This window comes from Ailuropoda melanoleuca, chromosome 14 (genome assembly GCF_002007445.2).
Source record: "Ailuropoda melanoleuca isolate Jingjing chromosome 14, ASM200744v2, whole genome shotgun sequence".
Taxonomy (NCBI): domain Eukaryota; kingdom Metazoa; phylum Chordata; class Mammalia; order Carnivora; family Ursidae; genus Ailuropoda; species Ailuropoda melanoleuca.
The window spans coordinates 2,983,173-3,007,047 of record NC_048231.1 but is presented as its reverse complement, the minus strand read 5'-3'; the positions used below and the strand labels follow the sequence as shown (position 1 = coordinate 3,007,047).

Genomic DNA, 23,875 nt, shown 5'->3' with positions numbered 1-23,875 from the left:
AGATAACATTATACTGTTAAGGAGGCTAATAATTTGGGATGTCCAGTTTTACTGATAGTTATATCTACTGGACAAAAGCATACAAATTCTCACTGTGACTAAAATCTTAAAGCTGTACATATGTAGAAGTATGAAAAATAAGTTAAAAAATAACATCTTAACAAAGTAAGTTATTTTGGGTTTAACTGAGTTTCCTTTAAAAATAATCACACAGAGCAATCTTCCATTCTTAGTAGGCTCATAGATCATTTTATAATTACTGTGATGTTCAATTTTATTGTTCAACAGTGGTCCCATGCAAAGTGGGATGTTATAAGGAATGAAAGAGGTGAGCCCTCAGAAGAGTACCTACCCCCAGTTTTACCAAAAGATAGCCAGTGAATATTTGGAATATGGGAAAAGGTTTAATCTAAGCCTGAATTAAAATGTATATTATAGAAGGAATCATTTCCATGCCCCGTCCTTTTAATATACTCACTGCTCTAGAGCTCTACCTCTTGAAACTCTTTTCTAATATTAGCTTCATGGTTTATTTGTGGTTTCAAGGATAAAGTCTGAACTTCTCTTTGTACCCCAAGAATCTGTTGTCACAGATATTTTGAAACCTTTGACTTTCTACTTTTATCAGGACATACTAATGAATTGGTTTCATATGCTATGAAATACATAGAATGAAACAAAACCTTTGAAAATAGATAATTCAAGAAATAATTGTACAAGTATTACGAAGTTCACATTATGAGCAAATGTTTAGTTACAACATATTAGTAGTTCAGCAAAACCCAAAAATACTATAGACTCTAAAGTCAGAATTACCACATGAAGCTTGAACAAACATGCAGTTTTAGGAAATGTAAATTTAAAAATGCAATTTTAAGTAGTATTAGAAGTCAAAGTGAGATTTTGGTTTCAAATGAAGTATTTTTTCTGTTTGCTTTTACATTTAGTTTGAAACTGTCAAAATACCTTCCACTTCAGGAGTTACAGTGAAGTCAGATCCCAAGTAATGGCTGCATGCACCAGGCAGAATTACATTTGTTATCTTTATGGGAGGAGCTTTCACTTGGCCAAATGATCCCCCGTCCATTGGAGAGTTGGTAACAGGAATAAACTACATAATTAAAGAAAAACAATTAAGAACATCTCACCTCCAAAACTCAGATCAATAGATTAAGTTTCTTATTGCAAGCCCTATTTGATAATCAACTTAAAATTCTTTAGTTCAGGAGTTACATGCCTAAACTGAGTTGGTATGAGGCAGAAACTGTGCAAGTCTTTTGAACCCTTAACCTCCCTCAGAACCTTATGTTCTGTCTTTTCAGACTGCATCGTACTCATCACTAGTGTGAAGGCGCCTCTCCCTCTCCAAAGAATCTTAACGAGGTAAGTGCAGAAAATGAGAATTAAGCTCTCTCCCCTTTGTTTCTTTTTTACTGAGCAGGAGATTCTGGATGGTGACAGTTATATCTTCCACATCTTTATATTCCTCACATTACCTCATCAAGTGCTTTGCGGTTAGTTTTTCAAAAACAAACAAGTAAATAAAGGGGACTAAGGAAAGCATCTTATAACAATCACGTTTAATGAATGTGCTAACTCTCTAAATGGTGTTTACATTTTAAGTTATTTGAGGATTAAGGGGCTTTTAAAAGAATTTCAGGAGTCAGCAAACAGAGGAGAGAATTATTTTAGGCTGGAGATTCTTGGTTTCACTAGAATTTTATGCTTGCTGTCTTCATTAAGACTGACCTTCTTTATACTTTAAAAAATATGAATACTTTATACTGAATTCAGAATATATGATTCAACTTATTTAGAGATACAGGCTTTTGCCATTTGTGTAAAATGACCGATTTCCCTGTTTCAGTGAGTGTTACCAAGAATGCAGCTTTGTAATGAGCACTAAAGTATTAGGCCTTTTACTAAAGCTGGTCAATCTCAAATTCCCTAACTAATTCATTTGTAGGAGTTTCTTCCCATCACTAATGTAGAATGTTGTCAAAGTTTCTTCTGAAACCAAAAGCACCAAAATGTTCTGGTTTAAAGGACAACTATAGAGTTCATTTATTACCTCTTTACTTGCTGTTAAAAAAGAAAGAACAGCAGTAACTGAAAGAAAAATAAATTAGACTGAACTGATAAACTTGAAAAAGATTCTGTTTTTGTGTCTCCTGAATAGCTAGAAGAAATAGTGGCTTTGTTCTAGCCATGAAAATAAACATTATTATTGAATCTTAAAATAGACTTCTCTAAAATAAAGACTTCGTATATCCCCTTTATTTTATTAACCCTGTATAGATGAATCAAAAAATATTTTTTAATAAAATGCTTATATATGGAAAAGTGGAATAATAAATTCTTATATATGGCACTGATTCAAATGGCAAGAATATGTGTCTAGATTCACTCAAGACACATTATATCATAGTAGTGGGGAAAATCTGAATTTACTATATGAAAAATAGAATAGCCAAGAAGCAAACCCTTTAATGAAATACTCATCAGCTAAAATTTGAATATATGTAGTATCAAGCATCCAGTGTGCTTTGGGAATCAGTTTGTATTACAGAAGGGATGGAGAGTGTTGGGTAATCCACTGAGTTAAGTGAAAGCACCTCTTTTCTCTTTAATATGCATTTTAAAAGTAATCTTTGTTCACTGACTAATGTCCTTGCTCTCTGGCTTTCACTTACATTAGAGGTTCACTTACCTTCTTACTGCCCCACCCTAGTTTAGGTCTTCATAGTCTCCCTCTTGGATTATTCTAAAAGCCTCTTAACTGGTTTTGCTGCCTCCAGCCTCTTCTTTCTCAAAACTTGCAAAGCACAGCTCTAATAAGGTTATTTCTTTATTCAAAAACCATAGCTTTTCTGTGTTTAGTCTCTGTGGAGGATGGTCTCGAAGAATCCTTGTGGTCAAGGATAGAATTTTCTAATGATATGCTTTTGTGGCTTCTGTCTCTAATCTCTTTCATGTCATGGTCAGACACCTTTTTAGAGTTTGTAGGTAAAAAGTGCAATTTTTCTGGCCAAAAAGAAAAGAAGCTTACATCTCCCTTGTTAGATGAACTACGTAGTCTGGAGAGTTGAGGTCAGAATTCCTTCCTTCCCTTCCAAACAAGAGTTTGTTGGTTTCGGTTTATAGAAGTGATATGTTATAGATTCTTACCCTCTAGCAGTATCTCACATATTGAGCAAGAGGCACACAGATTTTAAATAATTTTCTTTATGCCAAATTACATTACTGTAAAAAGGAGCTTCCCTGGAATTTGTTTGTGTGGATGTGCTCTATTCACCAGATTAAGGTGCTTTTGATAGCAATCACTAAAATAGATACTAAAATAATCTACAAAAACATCATAGCCCAGATTTACCTAGTAAATTGGTTTTAATTTACTAATAATTATATATTTTAAAAGGAAAAATATAAATAATAGAAGTATTACCGAAGTTTTCTTTGCTTGTAGTTCAGAGCAGTGAAATTCAGCTTTAGCTCTATCATCTGAATTCACAGGAATTCCATCTAACATCTGTAAGTTAGGCAGCCGAAATATGAGCACGTGGCGATGTAGTGTTTTTCTGCAAATCTGAATAAAGTTAAAAATAACAATTTATTCCTTTAAAAAAACTTTTATTTCAAAGATTAACTTTTATAGAGAAGGAAATTTAACACAGGTAGTAAAAATGACAGATAATAGCTAATTCATTATAATAGACAAAACAAATATAAGCTCCCTTTTTGAAAGTTTTCTCAATTCCCTATTATGCTAAATGAAGATTCGAACTTTTTAAATTTAGTTTTTGTTTTTTTATTATCGTTTTAATTTAAATTCAATTAGCCAACATATAGTACATCATTAATTTCAGAGGTAGAGTTCAGTAATTCATCAGTTGCATATACACCCAGTGCTCAACACATCATGTGCCCTCCTTAATGCCCATCACCCAGTTACCTCATCCCCCCACCTACCTCCCCTCCAGCAACCCTCAGTTTCTTCCCCATAGTTAAGAGTCTCTCATGGTTTGTCTCCCTCTCTGATTTCCTCCCATTCTGTTTTCCCTCCCTTCCGCTATGATCGTCTACGCTGTTTCTTATATTCCTCATATGAGTGAAACCATAAGATAATTGATTCCCTCTGATAGACGAATCTCACCCAGAACAATACCCTCCAGTTCCATCCATGTTGATCTAAATGGTAAGATTTTATCCTTTCTGATGGATGAGAGTATATATACACAAAGGAATATTATACATATATATGTATACCACCTCTTCTTTATCCATTCATCTGTCAGTGGACATCTCGGCTCTTTGCACAGTTTGCTGTTGTGGACATTGCTGCTATAATCATAGGAGTGCAGGTGCCCCTTCAGATCAACACATTTATATCTTTGGCGTAAATATCTAGTAGTGCAATTGCTGGATCAGGGTAGCTCTATTTTTAGTGTCTTGAGGAACCTCCATACTGTTTTCCAGAGTGACTGCACCAGCTTGCATTCCCATCAACAGTGCAAAAGGGTTCCCCCTTCTCTATATCCTCACCAACATTTGTTGTTTCCTGTCTTGTTAATTTTAGCCATTCTGACCAGCGTGAGGTGATATCTCATTGTGGTTTTGATTCGTATTTCCCTGATGCCAAGGGATGTGAAGCATTTTTTCGTGTGTCTGTTAGGCATTTGTACGTCTTCTTTGAAGAAATGTCTGTTCATGTTTTCTGCCCATTTCTTTTTTTTTTTTTTTTTTTTTTTTTTTTAAAATTTTTTTTTTTTTTTTTAAAAAAAAAGAAAANACAGAGATAGAGACAGCTAGCGAGAGAGGGAACACAAGCAGGGGGAGTGGGAGAGGAAGAAGCAGGCTCACAGCGGAAGAGCCTGACGTGGGGCTCGATCCCAGAACGCCGGGATCACGCCCTGAGCTGAAGGCAGACGCTTAACCGCTCTGCCACCCAGGCGCCCCTCTGCCCATTTCTTGACTGGATTCTTCGGTTTTTGGGTGTTGAGTTTGATAAGTTCTTTATAGATCTTGGATAATAGCCCTTTATCTGATATGCCATTTGCAAGTATCTTCTCCCATTCTGTAGGTTGCCTTTTAGTTTTATTGACTTTCCTTTGCTGTGCAGAAGCTTTTTATCTTGATGAAGTCCCAATAGTTCATTTTTGCTTTTGTTTCCCTTGCCTTTGGAGATGTATCTAGCAAGAAGTTGCTGCGGCCGAGGTCACAGAAGTTGCTGCCTGTGTTCTCCTCTAGGATTTTGATGGATTCCTGTCTCACATTTAGGTCTTTCTTTTTTTTTTTTTTAAAAAGGTTTATTTATTTATTTGACAGAGAGAGAGAGACAGCCAGCGAGAGAGGGAACACAAGCAAGGGGACTGGGAGAGGAAGCAGCAGGCTCCCAGCAGAGGAGCCTGATGCGGGGCTCAATCCAAGAACGCCAGGATCACGTCCTGAGCCAAAGGCAGACGCTTACAGACTGAGCCACTCAGGTGCCCCACATTTAGGTCTTTCATCCATTTTGAGTTCGTCTTTGTGTAGTGTAAGAAAATAGTCCAGTTTCATTCTTCTGCATGTGGCTGTTCAATTTTCCCAGCACCATTTATTGAAGAGACTGTCCTTTTTCCATTGGATATTCTTTCCTGCTTTGTCAAAAATTAGTTGACCAGAGAGTCGAGGGTCCATTTCTGGGTTCTCTGTTCTGTTCCATTGATCTGTGTGTCTGTTTTTGTGCCAGTACCACACTGTCTTGATGGTTACAGCTTTGATTAGAACTTGAAGTCTGGCATTGTGATGCTACCAGCCTTAGTTTTCTTTTTCAACATTCCCCTGGCTATTTAGGGTCTTCCTGGTTCCATACAAATTTTGGGATTATTTGTTCCAGGTGTGTGAAAAATGTCAATGGTATTTTGATAAGGATTGCATTCAATGTGTAGATTGTTCTAGGTAGCATAAGCATTTTAACAATGTTTATTCTTCCAATCCATGAGGATGGAATAGTTTTCCATTTCTTTGTGTCTTCTTCAAGTTCTTTCATAAGTGTTCTGTAGTTTTTAGAGTACAGATCCTTCACCTCTTTGGTTAGGTTTATTCCTAGGTATCTTACGTTTTTTGGTGCAATTATAAATGGGATTGATTCCTTAAATGCTATTCTATCTCATTGTTAGTGTATAGAAATAGAAATGATTTCTGTGCATTGATTTTATATCCTGCCGCTTTGCTGAATTCTTATGTGAGTTCTAGCAAATTCTGGAGTGGTGTCTTTTGGGTTTTCCACATAAAGTATCATGTTATCTGTGAAGAGAGAGAGTTTGACTTCTTTGCCAATTTGAATGCCTTTTATTTCTTTTTGTTGTCTGATTGCTGAGGCTAAGACTTCTAATACTATGTTGAGTAACAGTGGTAAGAGTAGGCATGCCTGTTGTGTTCCTAACCTTAGGGGAAAAGCTCTCAGTTTCTCCCCATTGAGAATGATATTCGCTGTGGGCTTTTCGTAGATGTCTTTTATGATTTGAGGTATGTTCCCTCTATCCCTACCCTGTGGAGAGTTTTAATCAAGAAAGGATGCTGTATTTTGTCAAATGCTTTTTCTGCATCAGTTGAGAGGATCATATGGTTCTTGTCCTTTCTTTTATTTTTTTTAAATATTTTATTTATTTATATGACAGAGAGACAGACAGCAAGAGGGGGAACACAAGCAGGGGGAGCAGGAAAGAAGCAGGCTCCCAACGGAGGAGCCCAATGTGGGGCTTGATCCCAGGACTCTGGGATCATGCCCTGAGCTGACGGCAGATGCTTAACGACTGAGCCACCCAGTCGCCCCTCTTGTCCTTTCTTTTATGACTGTGCTGTATCACGTTAATTGATTTGTGAATGTTGACTGCCCTTGCAGCCCAGGAATAAATCTCGCTTGGTCGTGGTGAATAATCCTTTTGATGTACTCTTGGATCGTACTGGTAGTATCTTTGTGAGAATTTTGGCATCCATGCTCATCAGGGATATTGGTCTGTAATTCTCCTTTTTGGTGGGGTTTGTCTAATTTGGGGATCAAGGTAATGCTGGCTTCATAGAACAAGTTTGGAACTTTTCCTTCCATTTCTATTTTTTGAAGCAGCTTCAGAAGAATAGGTATTAATTCTTCTTTAAATGTTTGGTAGAATTCCCCTGGGAAGCCATCCAGCCCTGGACTCTTGTGTGTTGGGAGATTTTTGATGACTGCTTCAACTTCCTTGCTGGTTATGGGTCTGTTCAGGTTTTCTACTTCTTCTTGTTTCAGTTTTGGTAGTTTATACATCTCTAGGAATGCATCCATTTTTTCCAGATTGCCTAATTTGTGGGCATATAGTTGCTCATAATACGTTCTTATAATTGTTTGTATTTCTTCGGTGTTGGTTGTGATATCTCCTCTTTCATTCATGATTGTATTAATTTGGGTCCTTTCCCTTTTCTTTTTGATTAGTCTGGCTAAGGGTTTATTGATCTTATTAATTCTTTCAAAGAACCAGCTTCTGTAGTTGCATTCATCTGTTCTACTGTTCTTTTGGTTTCTATTTCATTGATTTCTCCTCTAATCTTTATTATTTCTCATCTCCTGCTTGGTTTAGGCTTTATTTGCTGTTCTTTCTCCAGCTCCTTTAGGTATAGGGTTAGGTTTTGTATTTGAGACTTTTCTTTCTTCTTGAGAAAGGCTTGTATTGCTATGTACTTCCCTCTTAGGACCACCCTTGCTCCATCCCAAAGATTTTGAAGTTATGTTTTTGTTTTTATTTGTTTCCATGAATTTTTAAAATTCTTCTTAATTTCCTGGTTGACCCATTCATTCTTTAGTAGGATGCTCTTTAACCTCTAAGTATTTGAGTTCCTTCCAAATTTTGTCTTGTGATTGAGTTCCAGTTTCAAAGCACTGTGGTCCAAAAATATGTAGGGAATGATCCCAGTCTTTTGGTATTGGTTGAGACCTGATTTGTGACCCAGTATGTGATCTATTCTGGAGAATGTTCTATGTACACTTGAGAAGAATGTGTATTCTGTTGCTTTAGGATGAAATGGTCTATATATACCTGTGAAGTCCATCTGGTCCACTGTGTCATTCAAAGACCTTGTTTCCTTGTTAATCTTTGGCTTAGATGATCTGTCCATTGCTGTGAGTGGGTGTTACAAGTTCCCTACTATTATTCTATTATTTCAATGTGTTTCTTTAATTTTGTTATTAATTGGTTTATGTAATTGCCTGCTCCCATGTTAGGAGCATAAATATTTATAATTGTTGGATCTTCTTGTTGGGTAGACCCATTAAGTATGATATAGTATCCTCCTTCATTCCTTACTACAGTCTTTGGTTTAAAATCTAATTTGTCTGATATAAGGAATGCTACCCCAGCTTGCTTTTGATGTCCATTGAAATGATAAATGGTTCTCCACTCCCTCACTTTCAATCTGGAAGTGTCTTTGGTTCTAAAATGAGTCTCTTGCAGACAGCATATGGATGGGTCTTGCTTTTTTATCCAATCTGATACCCTGTGTCTTTTGACTGGAACATTTAGCCCATTTACTTTCAGAGTAAGTATTGAAAGATATGAATTAAGTGCCATTGTATTCCTGTGAAGTCACTGTTTCTGTATATTGTCTCTGTTCCTATTGTCTGTATTACTTTGGGGCTCTCTCTTTGCTTACAGGATCCCCTTTAATATTTCTTGCAGGGCTGGTTTAGTGATCACAAATTCTTTTAGTTTCTGTGTGTCCTGGAAGCTCTTTATCTCTCCTCCTATTCTGAATGGCATCCTAGCTGAATAAAGTATTCTTGGCTGCATGTTTTTCTCATTTAGTACCCTGAATATATCGTACCAGTCCTTTCTGGCCTACCAGGCCTCTGTGGATAGGTCTGCTACCAGTCTAATGTTTCTACCCTTGTATGTTAAGGACTTCTTGTCTCAAGCTGCTTTTGGGATTTTCTCTTTATCTCTGAAATTTGCAGGCTTCACTATTATATGTCAGGGTGTTGATCTATTTTTATTGATTTTTAAGGGGGGGGGGTTCTCTGTGCTTCCTGGACTTGAATGCTTGTTTCCTTACCCAGATTAGGGAAGTTCTCAGCTATAATTTGCTCAAATACACCTTTTGCCTCCCCTTCCTCTTTTTCTGGGACCCCAATAATTCTAATATTTTTTGCTTCATAATATCGCTGATCTCTCTAAGCCTCCCCTCATGATCCAGTAATTATTTATCTCTCCTTTGCTCAGTTTCTTTATTCTCCATAATTTTACCTTCTATATCACAGATTCTCTCTTCTGCCTTATTTATGCTAGCAGTAAGAACCTCCATTGTTGATTTCATCTCAGCAGTACCCTTTTTGATTTTGACCTGATTAGATCTTATTTCTTTTATTTCTCCAGAAAGGGATTCTGTAGTGTCTTCAATGCTTTTTTCAAGCCTAGCTAGTGTCTTTATAATCATTATTCTGAATTCTACCTCTGACAGTTTACCAATATCCATATTTATTAAGTCTCTGGCAGTGATACTACCTCTTGTTCTCTTTTTTTGAGAATTTTTCCTTCTGGTCATTTTGTCCAGAGAAGAATAGATGAATGAGAGAACAAAAAAAATAAATAAATAAAAATAATAAAAATAATGTCAACCATGACCCCAGCGAAATATACACTAGACAAATCAGAAGAGATCAGAAACCAAAAAAGGAAAAAGGGGAAAAAAGAATATAATCAAACAGATGGACAGAACAGGGTGATATATTTGGTCATGGGTGTATTTTGGTCTGTTTGTTAGAAGATGCTAGATCCCAAAATTGTAAAGAAAGAAAACTTTTATGTATATAAAATTAAATTGAATATAGTGAAAGGAAGCCAAAAATGAAGAATATATCTATAAAATATAAATGCAAAAATGAAAGTTAAAAAAAGACTTACAAAAAAAGTTGATAAAATAAGAAACTAGTTGACAAGGGAAAAAAAAGAAGAAAATGAAAATTTTAAACTGAAAGACTAAAAAATCATGGAAAAAAACCTTGAATTCTATTTTCCCCTAGCGCTGGAATTTTTCAGTTATGTATGATTCATGAAGTTGGTATTAGCCAGATGTTCCTGCTGGTCTTCTGGGGGAGGGCCTGTTCTACTCTGATTCTCAGCGGTCTTTACCTGGCTGGGGTTGCCCCACCCCTTGCTACGGGGCCAGGCTAAATGTAAACTGCTCTGATTGCTCTGTGTGGCTTTTGTTCCCTGATAGCTTTCTGTGCCACTTTAGAGGATGAAAATAAAAATGGCAGAGCCCCATCTCCAGCAGCAGAGCTGAAAGACTGCAGCCCCCACTCTTCAGTGCTCCTTCAGGGAAAAGTAGTCAATCACTTTTGTCTACCTGGTTACTGACCTCACTCTGTGTTCACCAAGTCTATGACCAGGCGTTTTTATCTCAGACACTCGGCCCCCTTTCGAGTCTCCAAGCCCTGCAGATTCCTGTTTTGCACATCCTCACTGCGCATTCTGTGGGAAGGAGGAGGATCTAGCCAGGGCTGTGCCACTTGCAGGGCCTCTGCTCAGGGAGCCATGGCCCAATGGTATGCACACCCGTGTTTCTCCTCCTGGGGGCGTGGGAGGCTCTCCCTGAGGTTCTGCAGCTTGCTGGGTCCCTGCTCAGAGGGCAGTCACTGGATCCTGCCCCAGTTCATGGTTTATGGCAACCCCAAGATGAAAGCCCACTCCGGGGCTTGATAATTGTAGCCGGATTACCTGCTCCAATGCTTGGGAACTCTGCTGCACTCAGGCACCCCAGTTCTTTCTGTGACCCCAGGGATCCTGAGACCACACTGGTCCCACCGAGAATTCTGCCCCATTGCACCACCTGAGAACTTTTTAGGCAGGGACGTCCCTCTTTGGAGCAGACTCCTAAAAGTTCCTATTTTGTGATCCACTAATATATTACTTTCCGGTAGCCAGCTTTTGGAGGTTCCCCCCCCCCGTGGTATATCTTCTAATAAATTGCCTCAGATTCACTTCTCCACACCTCCTACCTTGCAAAAAGTGGTCTCTTTTCTATTTGTAGAGTTGCAGCAATTCTTTTCTTAGACCTCAGGTTGAATTCACAAATGTTCAGAATGATCTGAGAGCTATTTAGCTGAATTCATGGGACCAGATGAAACTAGGGTCCCCTACTCCTCCACCATTTTCCTCCCTCCTTTGGACTTTTTTTTTTTTTTTTGAATCAAGACTACCATTTAGAGTATATAACATTGTTTATTATAGGCAACCCAATTCATGAATAGGATTATACTAAAAAATTCACTTATAAGTAATTACTTTGAAACTTGTATGGTATTTTCCCATAGACACTATCCAATTTAATTCAATACACATCTACTGAATTGTATGATCCATCACTTTGTAGTTTGTCAGCCTACTCTAAAAATATTTGTATGTGTGCATAAGAAGGTATACAGAGGGGCTTGTGGGTAGCTCAGTCAGTTAAACATCGAACACTTGATCTCAGCTCAGGTCTTGATCTCAGGGTTGTGAGTTCAAGCCCCATGTTGGAGCCTGCTTAAAAAAAAAAAGAAAGAGGGGCGCCTGGGTGGCCCAGTTGGTTAAGTGTCTGCCTTTGGCTCAGGTCATGATCCTGGGGTCCTGGGGTCAAGCCCCACGTTGGGCTCCCTGCTCAGCTGGGCTCCCTTCTACCTCTGCTGCACTCCCCCTGCTTGTGCTTGTTCTCTCTCTCTTTGTGACACCAAAAAATAAAATAAAATCTTAAAAAGAAAAAGAAAAGGTGTACAGAAAGAGTTAACATAGTAGGCCTGAAATTGTGATCTTTAGAAATGTCTGCTTGCAAGGATAGCCCTTGACTAGTGTTTGGCACTTAGATTTTGGAAGTGTTCCCACTACTCCTTAACTGATTAATAAGTTCACTGTGCCTAGATTTCTTACACAAAAGATATGATTTATGTTCAATTTGCTTTCCTTCTGAGAGTCTGGAATTTTGGTATGTGGTACACATAGTGTACATATGTGAACAGCTTCCAACAAAATTCTTGAATGCTAAGTCTAATGGAATTCCCTAGTTAGAAACATAAACACATGTTGCTGCATTTTTTTTCTGGGTGAAGAATGGAGTGTATGTACTGTGTGACCCTTCCTGGGAGAGAAAGAGCATAAGGAAACCTACATACGAATTCCTCCAGACTCTGCCTGTGTCTTTTTCCCTCATCACCTGGCTGTGTATCCCCACTATGTCATATCCTCAGTATGTCATTGTATCCTCACTATGTCATTGTAATAAACTTAAGCCATGAGTACAATTATATGCTAAGTTCCATGAGTCCTTCTAGCAAATCTCTGAGTATGAGGGTGATCTTGGGGATTGACAACACAGAAAAATTATGTAGCACAGTTTGTGATCATGAAAAAAAGAAAAAAAAGAAACAAACTTTCACTGAAAGGGAGATCTGTTTTTTAATGTAGTATATACATATACATTAATGGAGAGAGATCTCTAAGACATATAATGGAGTTAAAAATAATGGACTGCATTCTAGGCCAGAAAGAAAGCTTCATAAATACCAAAGAATTTAAAATAGACTGTTTCCTCTGACTAAAATGTAGTAACAGAAATAATTGACAGATAACAAAAAACACTTCATAGGTTTGAAATTCACACACACACATTCAGACACACACCTCTCAATCATTAATGGATTAAAGAAGAAATCTTCTGGATATTTTAAGAAATAAAGAACAGGAAAAACACTACATATCAAAACTTTTAGGATGTTATTAAGCAGTATTTTGAAACCTAAAATTTATTCAGTTAAAAAAATATTAGAAATTAATGAGCTAGACATTCTATTTAAGAATTTTTTAAAAATGTAAATTCTGTTTTAACAATATATTTTCTTCCAATCTATAAGCATGGATGTCTTTCCGTTTCTTTGTGTCCTCTTCAGTTTCTTTCATCAGTGGTTTACAGTTTTCAGAGTACAGGTCTTTCACCTCTTTAGTTAGGTTTATGCCTAGGTATCTTATTGTTTTTGGTACAATTTTAAATGGGATTTATTCCTTAATTTCTCTTTCTGCTGCTTCATTATTGGCATATAGAAATGAAACAGATTTCTGTATGTTGATTGTGTATCCTGTGACTTTACTAAATTCACTTTATCAGTTTTAGCCATTTTTTGGTGGAGGCTTTCAGGTTTTCTGTGTAGAGTTGCATGTCGTCTGCAAATAGTGAAAGTTTTACTTCTTCCTCACTGATTTGGCTCCCTTTTATTTCTTTCTGGTGTCTGATTGCTGTGGCTAGGACTTGCAGTATTATGTTGAATGAAAGTAGTGAGAGTGGACATCCCTATCTTGTTCCTGACCATAGAGGAAAAGCTCTCATTTTTTCCCCATTGAGGATGATATTAGTTGTGGGTTTTTCACAGATGGCCTTTAATATGTTCCCTCTAAACCTACTTTGTGGAGGGTTGTTGTTTTCTTTTTTTATCATGAATGGATATTGTACTTTGTCAAATGCTTTTTCTGTATCTATTGAAATAATCATATGGTTCTTATCCTTTTTTTTAAAAATTAATATGATGTATTGTGAATATTGAACCATGCTTGCAACCCAGGAATAAATCCCACTTGATGGTGGTGAATGATTTTTTAAATGTATTGTTGGGTTTCATTTGCTAGTATTTTGTTGAGGATTTTTGCATCTATGTTCATTGGAGGTATTGGCCTGTAGTTCTCTTTTTTTTGTGGTGTATTTATCTGGTTTTTGTATCAGGGTAATGCTGGCCTCATAGAATGAATCTGGAAGTTTTCTTTTCTATTTTTTGGATCAGTTTCAGAAGAATAGGTAATAACTCTTCTTTAGATGTTTGGTAGAATTCACCTGTGAAGCCATCTGGTCCTGGACTTTTGTTTTTTGGGAGCTTTTTGATTACGGATTCGGTTTCTCTACTGTTTGTTCAAATTTGAATTTTTTCCTGCTTCAGTTTTGGTAATTAATATGTTTCTAGAAATTTATCCATTTCTTCTAGGTTGTCCAATTTCTTGGCAAATAGTTTTTCATAATATTGTCTTATAATTGTATTTCTGCAGTGTTGGTTATTTCTCCTCTTTCATTTGTGATTTTATTTATTTGGGTCCTTTTTGTTTTCTTTTTGATAAGTCTAGCTAGAGGTTTATCAGTTTTGTTATTTTTTTCAAATTACCATCTCCTGATTTCATTGATATGTTCTATTGGTTTTTGGTTTTTGTTTTTAGTTTCTATATCATTTATTTCTGCTCTAATCTCTGTTATTTCCTTCCTTCTGCTGGTTTTATACTTCATTTGTTGTTCTTTTTCTAACTCCTTTAGGTGTAAGGTTAGGTTGTTTATTTGAGATTTTTCTATCTTCTTAAGGTAGGCCTGTATTGCTATATACTTCTGTCTTAAAACCATTTCTGCTGTATCCCAAAAAACTGGGCTGTTGTGTTTTCATTTTCATTTGTTTCCATGTATTTTTATTTATTTATTTTTTATTTCCTGCTTTACCCATTCATTGTTTAGTAGCATGTTATTTAACTTCCCATGTATTTGAGGTCTATCCAGATTTTTTCTTGTGGTTGGTTTCAGATTTATTTATTTATTTATTTATTTATTTATTTTTAAGATTTATTTATTTTAGAGAGAGAGAGGGAGAGCACAGGGGGAGGGGCAGAGGCAGAGGGAAAGAGAATCCTCCAGCAAACTCCCTGCTGAGTGCAGAGCCTGACGCAGGGCTTGATCCCAGGATCCTGAGATCATGACCTGAGCTGAAATCAAGAGCCAGCTGTACAACTGACTGGTCCACCCAGGTGCCACTGACTTCAAGTTTCATAGCGTTGTGGTCAGAAAAGGTGCATGATAGAAACTTTGATCTTCTAGAATTTGTTGAAGCCTGTTTTGTGGCCTAATATGTAATCTATTCTGGAGAATGTTCCATGTGCACTTCTAAAGAATGTGTATTCTGCTGTTTTAGGATGGAGTGTTCTGAATATATGTTAAGTCCATCTGGTCCAGTGTGTCATTAAAAGCCATTGTTTCCTTATTGATTTTCTGTTTAGATAATATGTCCATTGATGTAAATGAGGTGTTAAAGTCCCCTGCTATTATTTTATTATTATCAATTAGTTCCTTTATGTTTGTTTTTAATTGTTTTATGTACTTGGGTCTTCCCATGTTGGACACATAAATATTTACAATTGTTATATCTTCTTGTTGGATTGTCCCCTTTATTACTACATAGTGCCCTTCTTTGTCTCTTAAAATGTCTATAGTACCCAAAGCAATATATACGTTTAATGCAATCCCTATCAAAATATCAAGAGCATTTTTCACAGAACTAGGACAAGCAATCCTAAAATTTGTATGGAACCACAAAAAAGCAAAGCTGGAGGCATCACAATTCTGGATTTTAAGTTATATTACAAAGCTGTAGTAATCAAAACAGTATGGTGTTGGCATAAAAAAGACACATGGATCAATGGAACAGAATATAAAACCCAGAAATGAACCCACAATTATGTGGTCAGATAATCTTCAACAAAGCAGGAAAGAATACCCAAAGGGAAAAAGACAGTCTCTTCAACAAATGGTGTTGGGAAAACTGGACAGCTACATGTAAAAGAATGAAAACCACTTCTTACACCATACACAAAAATAAATTCAAAATGGATTAAAGACCTAAATATGAGAGCTGAAACAATAAAAATCCTAGAAGAGAACACAAGGCAGTAACTTCTTTGACATTGGCCACAGCAACTTCTTTCTTGACAGGTTTCCTGAGGCAAGGGAAAGAAAAGCGAAAATAAACTATTGGGAGTACGTTAAAATGAAAAGCTTCTGCACAGCCAAAGGAAACTACCAACAAAACTAAAAGACAACATACTGATATTTGCAAATGACATATCTGATAAAGGATCAGTATCCAAAATTTATAAAGAACTTAAAAAACTCAACACCCAGAAAATGAATAATCCAATTAAAAAATGGGCAGAAGACATGAATAGACATTTTTCCAAAGATGACATATAGACAGCCAACAGACCCATGAAAAGATGCCCAACATGACTTATTATCAGGGAAATGCAAATCAAAACCATAATGAGATATCACCTCACACCTGTCAGAATGGTTAAAATCAACAACACAAGAAACAACAGGTGTTGGCGAGGATGTAGAGAAAAGGGAATCCTCTTGCACTGTGGGCCGGAATGCAAACTGGTACAACCACTCTAGAAAACAGTAGTATGGAAGTTCCTCAAAAAGTTAAAAATAGAACTACCCTATGATCCAGCAATCACACTACTAGGTATTTACCTAAAGAATACAAAAGCACTAATTCAAAGGCATACATGTACCCTAATGTTTATAGCAGCATTATGTATAATAGTCAAATTATGGAAATAGCCCAAGTATCCACTTACTGATGAATGGATAAAGAAGATGTGGTATACACACACACACACACACACACACAGAGGAATATTAGTCATAAGAAAGAATGAAATCTTGCCATTTGCAATGACATGGATGGAGCTAGACAGTATAATGCAAAGTGAAATAAGTCAGCCAGAGAAAGACAAATACCATATAATTTTACTCATATGTGAAATTTAAGAAACAAAACAAATGAGCAAACGGAAAAACAGGGAGAGAGTGAGACAAACCAAGAAACAGATTCTTAACTATAAAGAACAAACTGATGGTTATTACCAGAAGGGAAGTGGGTGGGGGGATGGGTTAAATAGGCAATGGGGATGAAGGAGTGAGTACACTTGTTGTGATGAGCACCAGGTGTTGTATGGAAGTGTTGAATCACTCTACTGTAGCCCTGAAACTAATATTATACTGTATATTAATGAACTGGAATTTAAATAAAAACTTAAATAAAAGCTGAACCACAGAATCAGTATTATGCTAAAAATAGTTTTAATAAATAATGTTAAAAATGTAAAAAAAAAAGTAGATTCCAAGAAACTGAAAGAAGGAAATAATAAAGGGTGGGAATTGTTGAAAAAGAAACCAAATAAATTAACCACTTGATAAAACCAAAATATGGTTCTTTGAAGAGATTAATACAATAGACAAAGCTTTAGCAAGGCTTACCAAGAATAAAAGAGAAAAAGCAAAAATCAACAAATTTAGGTATAAAAAAATTACAAAACACAAATATAGTAGAGATTTAAAAAATTCATGAGTATTATGATAATAATACATTTAAAATTTATATAAAAAGGATAAATTTATAGAAAAATAAAACTTTTCAATACTGACTTTTGAAGAAATAGAAAACATGATTAGATTTATAGCCATTAAATAATTTGAATGAGTAGTTTAAAATCTAATTTCAAAAAATATTGAGCCCAGATTGTTTCAGAGATAAGATCTAATTATCTGGGTGCCTGAGTGGCTCAGTGGATTAAACATCTGCCTTCCGCTCAGGTCATGATTCCAGGGTCCTGGAATCAAGTCCTGCATTGGGCTCCCCGCTCAGTTGGGAGTCTGCTTCTCCCTCTAGCCCGCCACCCCTTGTGCATGCTCTTTCTCTCTCAAATAAATTTTTTAAAAATCTTAAAAAAAAGATGTAATTATCCTTCAAGGAACACCTGAGTTTTTTCCTATAGAAGCTAATTCATAGACTAGCAAGAGAGAGCTCCCAATTAATTTTATGAGGCAAAGCAGCCTTGATGAACTTAATATAATAGCATAAGAAGATAATTATAGGCTAATTTTACTCATTTCCGTAAATACAGATATACAACGTGAAATCTTAGCAAATTGAATTCGGCAAAGTATAAAACATGACTAAATAGTATTCAACCCAGATTAGTGATGGTTTAACACTAGAGCAGGTTAAAGAGAAAACTACATTGCTAATTAGTCAAAATCCAATGACTATTCATGACAAAAACAGGTAGTAAACTGAATTAGAAAGGAGCTTCCTTAAAATGTTGAAGGTTATCTACTAATAACCTATAGCAAACTCATATTTAATAGTGACAATTTGGAAGTGTTTTCTGAAGTCAATTACCTACTACCATTGCTTCTATTCAATGCTTTAGTAGAGGTCCTAGTCAACATGGTAAGAGAAGTAAAGGAAATAAAAACATAAGGATTGGAAAGAAATGAGTCATTACTACAGATAATATGATAGTTTACAGAGAAAATCCAACAAAATTTACAATCCATTAGAACTGAAAAGAGAGTTCAGCGAGATTCCTGGAGAAAGTAATATGCAAAAATCAGAATTGCTATACTTCAGCAACAAACAATTAGAAACGTGTAAACAGATATTGTTCAAAATAGCTATTTAAACAATGGAATAAATCAAACCAAAGATTATTAAAACCTTTAGGAGAAAACTACAAATTTTATTGAAGAACACAAAATAAATATAGAGATGGATATTCATGCTTATGAATGGGAAACCTGAATACTACAAATATTAGGGGAGACTGCTTATTGTTATGTCTTTCTTGGTGGAAATAGCTCTCTGATGTGGCACTACTGGGCTCTCTCAGACCCTTTACTCCTCTACGAGGAGCAGAGTGACTTAATTGATAAACTTGGGAAGATTAAACTGAGCATGTTTAGCTCCTGGCTTTCCTGTCTTGGGAAGGAATATATTGCTACAGAATACCCTCTCTTCCTCCAGCAGAAGCTGTCCTCCTGTGTAGAAATAATTCAGGTAAGTGTTACTGGGTCATCATGATTGCCTATTTCTGGACTCTGTTAGCAGGCCTGTTTGGCTTTCTCATGAAGCTAAGCAAAATATTTTCACCTCTCCATCTGCCACTGTCATATCTGTCAATTTGTTCAGATGTTAGGTGAATAAAGTTGCTGCTTATATGATCCTTCCAAAGCCTCTGACAGGAAAAATAGCAGATTTCTCCCCAAATTAATTTATATGTTCCATGCAATTCCAGATAAAATGTCAACAAGACTATCACATTAACTTCAAAAGCTGTTTCCTAAAACTCATAGAAAGTGTAAAGGACCAAGAACAGCTGAGACAGTGAAGAGAGAAAAAGAGAAGGGGGAAGGGAAGGAAAATTGGAGGTGCTTTCTCTACCAGACACCAAGACTTAATATTAAATTAATTTAATTAATTAATTAAACTTTAATAATTAATCAGTACAATATTGGTACAGGGATTGACAGTAGTCCAATGAATACAATGTAGAACCCTGAAACAGATCCTCTTATATATAACAATGGCAGATTGTATTATCATCAGTTGAAAGAGGACAATAGTCAATAAAATTGTACTTGGATAACTGTCTATACATATCGAAACAGATAAATTCTCTCATATAAAAATTGATTATAACTATAAGTAAATTAACTGATAAATTAGAAAAGTAACATACTCACTGGATTGCCATAAACTGTAAGCTCTCTGAGAGAAGAGATACCATCAAGTTTTTCCAGTTCTGCCATATCCTATTCGAAAGTTAATCAATAAGTTACTATTTGGTTAGATCCAATATTTTTAAATACACACTGATTTAAGTAATTGTATGTAACTGTTGGATTACAGCTAGCTCGTGATTGAATTCTCCAAAGTGAGCTTGAGTGACAAATTCTGTATCGTTGATTTAAGGACAAATCTATGTACTATTGATTCCAAATACATGATTGGTAAAAATGATATGCTAACAGAGGAAACATAGCAGCACTTGCAAGAAAAGACCAAATTTCTCTTCAGAAAAATTATGGTCTAGGGCTGAGATTACCTGGAAGTATGGAAAAGATGGTAAATCCAGTCTAAATAATTTTAAACACATAAACACATTAACCATAAAGGAACATGTGATATTGAGTGGACTACATCCTAAAATATTTTCTGGGAGTACATATAGTTGAAAAACTATTTTTCTAGTTGAGTGACTTGTCTTCACTACTGAATGGGGTTATTTATTGTTACCTATTTAAAACTGATGAAAGTTTGCAAATACATTTTAATTTTTGCAAAATTATTTTTAAAAATGCTATTTCTGACAAAATTTAGGTGACAAGGTCAACTTCAGTTTGCTGCTAGTTTATAGTAATAAAATAAAGTTACTGATATGCTCCTATTCTTATTTGGAATGACAAGTAGACATAGCCAATTCATCTAGCAACTATAAAAAAATTTAGACCTATTTTAGACCATTTGGAAGTGGAATTTGATTAAAATGGCTGATCCTTACAATTTTGATCTTAGAAGTGTCATAAAGGAGGACTTTGGAAAAGCTCTGACAGTCAGTTATCTATGGAGATATTTACATTTGACCCATAGGTAGTTCCTGTCTGTGGAACCAAAGCCTGATTGGAAAGCATAGAAATATGAAAACTCTTTTCTCAATTATTTTCTCAAATTAAACAGAGTTTGGCAGTGTTCACTAGTAAAGTATTTTTAATCAAAATGTTTGTTTCTAATGGAAGATTTTTTTTTAAGATTTTATTAATTTATTCAACAGAGATAGAGACAGCCAGCGAGAGAGGAAACACAAGCAGGGGGAGTGGGAGAGGAAGAAGCAGGCTCATAGCCAGAGGAGCCTGACGTGGGGCTCGATCCCATAACACTGGGATCACGCCGTGAGCCGAAGGCAGACGCTTAACCGCTGTGCCACTCAGGCGCTCCACTAATGGAAGATGTTAATATGAGAACCAGAGTGTTAAATTTGTAGAGGATAATGATGGTATAAAGAGACATCAAGAAAATGATTATTTTCATAATTGGGGAAGAGGACTGATGACTTCCCATTTTTAATATAAGGTATTTTTTTACAGTAGAGTGTTGGACTTACTTTGTAATGGCTAAATTTGGCAAATTGCCAAGAATTTTGTGAGATGGTGTTTTAGCTTGAAATTGGCTATGGTGGAAGAAATTATACCATGGAAATTGGCAAATGCTATTGATTAGGACTTTAACAGAGCAAGCCATTAAACATTAACCAGCACACTAATAGTTAGTTGTTACCTTTTGAGTGCATTTTCAGGATAAGCACTTATGGCAATCGTGGTAATAGTTAGGCTTAGACTGGGGCCTTTCGTTTAAGGCAAGAAATAGCAATGGACTATTTCCTGGAGTCGTTTCCAGCCTCAGGTGATTACTGAGATGTTTGAAAGTAGACACGGTTGTTTGATGCCAGATAGAGGAATCATTTAGACACAAGAACCAAATAGGACTGTAAAGCTGAATTAAATAACTCACCTTTCAGTTGTGTTTCTGGAATTCTATCTGCAAAGGCAGGACTATAGGCAACAATTTTCCAAATCTACATTATGGGTCATGATGGCTAAGTGAAAAGCTTCACACTGGAATCTGTTATCAAGGATATGCAGTTTGTGAAAGATTTTAAAGTAGGTTAATGTAGGGCTGCATATATCTTCATTTGAAGTATTGTTTTCCTAATTTTTCTATGCCTTTTCCCTCCTGTTCTAGAGGTCTTTATCAACCCAAGGGTTATAATCTGATTGCCCATTTGTGGAAATTAATGCTGGTGTGTCAGCCTACCCATGTTGGTATGAATCGAGAGAAAAAAATCTCTCCCAACAAGAAAATCTGAATAGAGAGTTAAGAATTTTGAAGAACATAGTATTTTCAGTAGAATTAAACAGAATCTCCGCTTCAACTTCTTACTTCTCTCAGTTAATGTTTTCCAGCTAAATGTATGGTCATTTTAGGTAGTATAATATTAATAGTTAGAATAAGTTTGATGGTATAATGATCAATCTAAATTCAAGGAAAAATACTATCTCAGGGATAAAAATAAACAATGGAGGGCTAATCATGAAATAATCAATAGCCTTCATTCCATAATGTGTGTATAATTTCCCATGATTTATCATACAGGTTGTCTATTAGCTATATTAAATTTTTATAAAAAATAACCTTGACTAGGCATTATCCTGCTTAAGTGACTGGGGAGGAAGTTATTACAACAGTGGATCTGCCATTCCTTCTCTTCCTTTAGTGGGTTAGAAGAGTGGGGAGGTGGGGCAGGGACACTCCTAGGGAAAAGCAAATTACCTGGTCTAATCTCTTTGTAATTATGCTGGTAAATAGCTGTGCTGTCAAATAGACCAATGATATTTACTAGGAAAAAGGTCCTTATTTGTGAAATAGTCTTAGTAGGATCTCCCTGGTTAAGGACTGCTTATAGTAAATAAACCTACAACTATAGAATTATCAAGCATGGCTCCCTATAAAATATCACGTTAAGCTCATGTATAAAATGGAGTCATTTCATAAATGAAACATTCCCTTGTTATATGAGATCATTCACACAAAATTCTTACTTGAAGATCTTATATTTTAGTCTAAGCTAGAGAGTATGTAGAAAGAAAGGACCTGAGAAGCCACAGGAATGTCCCAGACCCTGTGTATCCTTGACATTATAGTGAAGCTTGATATTGGGTAAGATCTCCTATGCATGTTAAGTCCAATATGACAGTCCTTTATGTCAGCTCAGAGGCTGTCACTGGAAAGATTTTCCATAGGATTGCAATTTTCCCAATTTAAATTTTCTCTGGATAAAGCTTTGTAAGAATCATTGCAAGATTGGAAGGCTTTTCTCAAATGAATGTTGCTTGAATCTTGATAAATTAGTTGTATGCCATTTTTCTCTGTATGTATATTTCCTAGTTGCTATGTAGGACAGTGCTCATGATTTCCTTCTAGCCTTGAACAGGCTTTTATATCACTCCAGAACAAGCTTTCTGAACTCTAGCAAGTAGAGCCACAAATATTGATGGCATAATTACTATGTACTAGGCACTATGCTATATTCTGACACAAATGTGGGCAAGATATACTTGGTCCCTGCTCTTGGGTGGAAGTCCATTTCATTTTGTCTTTGAGATTGTCTTAGAAGTATGGGTAGAAGTAGTAAAATTGATAAGAGGAGGGCTAACAGATCATTACCAAAACACTGAGAGAAATGTTAGGGCTGTGGAAGGTTATGTATACCTTCAACCCTCTTATCTGCATACTATATCATGAGAGAGTCTGGGCAAGCTCAGTTGGAACACTGCCTAATGGAAATAGGTTGAATTTTGAGCAGGTAAAACTAAAGCAGAGCCTTATGTAAGGGAAGAATTGAGTGGGTAGAGATGGAATATTAAAACCAAGTCAAGGTACATTATCAGGAACTGATTCAAATGTCAGGTAGACCAAGGACAAATGCCAAGTTTAAAGGGCCAGAGGAAGTCTGGGATTGAGATGCAGAAATAGCTTGGACCAAGAGCAGTCAAGAACAAAAGAGATCTCTTAGTCTGCTGAGAAGAGCTTAGAATATTTAGAGCTAATTTTTTTTTTAGCCAGTGGATGCATGTGGGTTGGTTGGCTTTATAAGTCTAGAAGCAGAGTGGACATTTTTGCACCACAGACTATTAATATGCCTCTGCTTCAGAGTGTATTTACATGGCATATAAATAAGTTAACATGCTAGCAAAGTTTTCATTGGTGTGTTTGGAACCTTTATGTTCAGAGGAGTGAAGTCTTGTAAATCTCATAACAGACAAAATAATGTTACCTGGATTTTATTATATCCTAGGAAGAGTTTCTCCAGTTTTACCAAAGGTTGTAATTTGCTCAGCTCTCGTAGTCTGTTTTCCTCCAGGTGAAGTGCCAACAGAGAGCTTGGTTTGGCAAAGGCACTATCATTAAATGCTCTGACGCGGTTATGGTCCACTACCAGTTCCTGAAGGACTACTAAATTGTCAAGCCCTTCAATTTGGCTGATTTCATTCCCTGGAGAAACATAAGTCATGATATGTCAGGTGAGCCCAAACTTTCTGAATAAAAAGTTACCTATTTTAAATATTTTTTTATAAAATGACTTTTTAAAAAGTAAAATATTAAAAAGAACATGTTTCCAATGAGAAATAG

The 23,875-nt window shown here is 36.1% G+C and overlaps 1 protein-coding gene and 1 long non-coding RNA gene across 3 annotated transcripts in view; one reads left to right on the top strand and one right to left on the bottom strand.

The window, feature by feature from the left end:
• LRRC9 (leucine rich repeat containing 9) overlaps positions 1-23,875 on the bottom strand; it is a 118,128-nt gene that overhangs the window by 3,160 nt on the left and 91,093 nt on the right. For both annotated transcript variants that reach the window (XM_034643379.1, XM_034643380.1), the window contains 4 exons: positions 23,520-23,737; positions 19,372-19,440; positions 3,446-3,586; positions 967-1,111 (listed from right to left, as the gene is read on the bottom strand). In XM_034643379.1, the coding sequence (XP_034499270.1) occupies positions 967-1,111; positions 3,446-3,586; positions 19,372-19,440; positions 23,520-23,737 (573 nt within the window). The remainder of the gene's footprint in view (positions 1-966; positions 1,112-3,445; positions 3,587-19,371; positions 19,441-23,519; positions 23,738-23,875) is intronic.
• The window catches only part of LOC117796133, a 92,727-nt gene that overhangs the window by 27,008 nt on the left and 41,844 nt on the right, over positions 1-23,875 (top strand). The window contains exon 3 of the long non-coding RNA XR_004620519.1: positions 1,323-1,383. This is a non-coding gene — a long non-coding RNA (uncharacterized LOC117796133). The remainder of the gene's footprint in view (positions 1-1,322; positions 1,384-23,875) is intronic.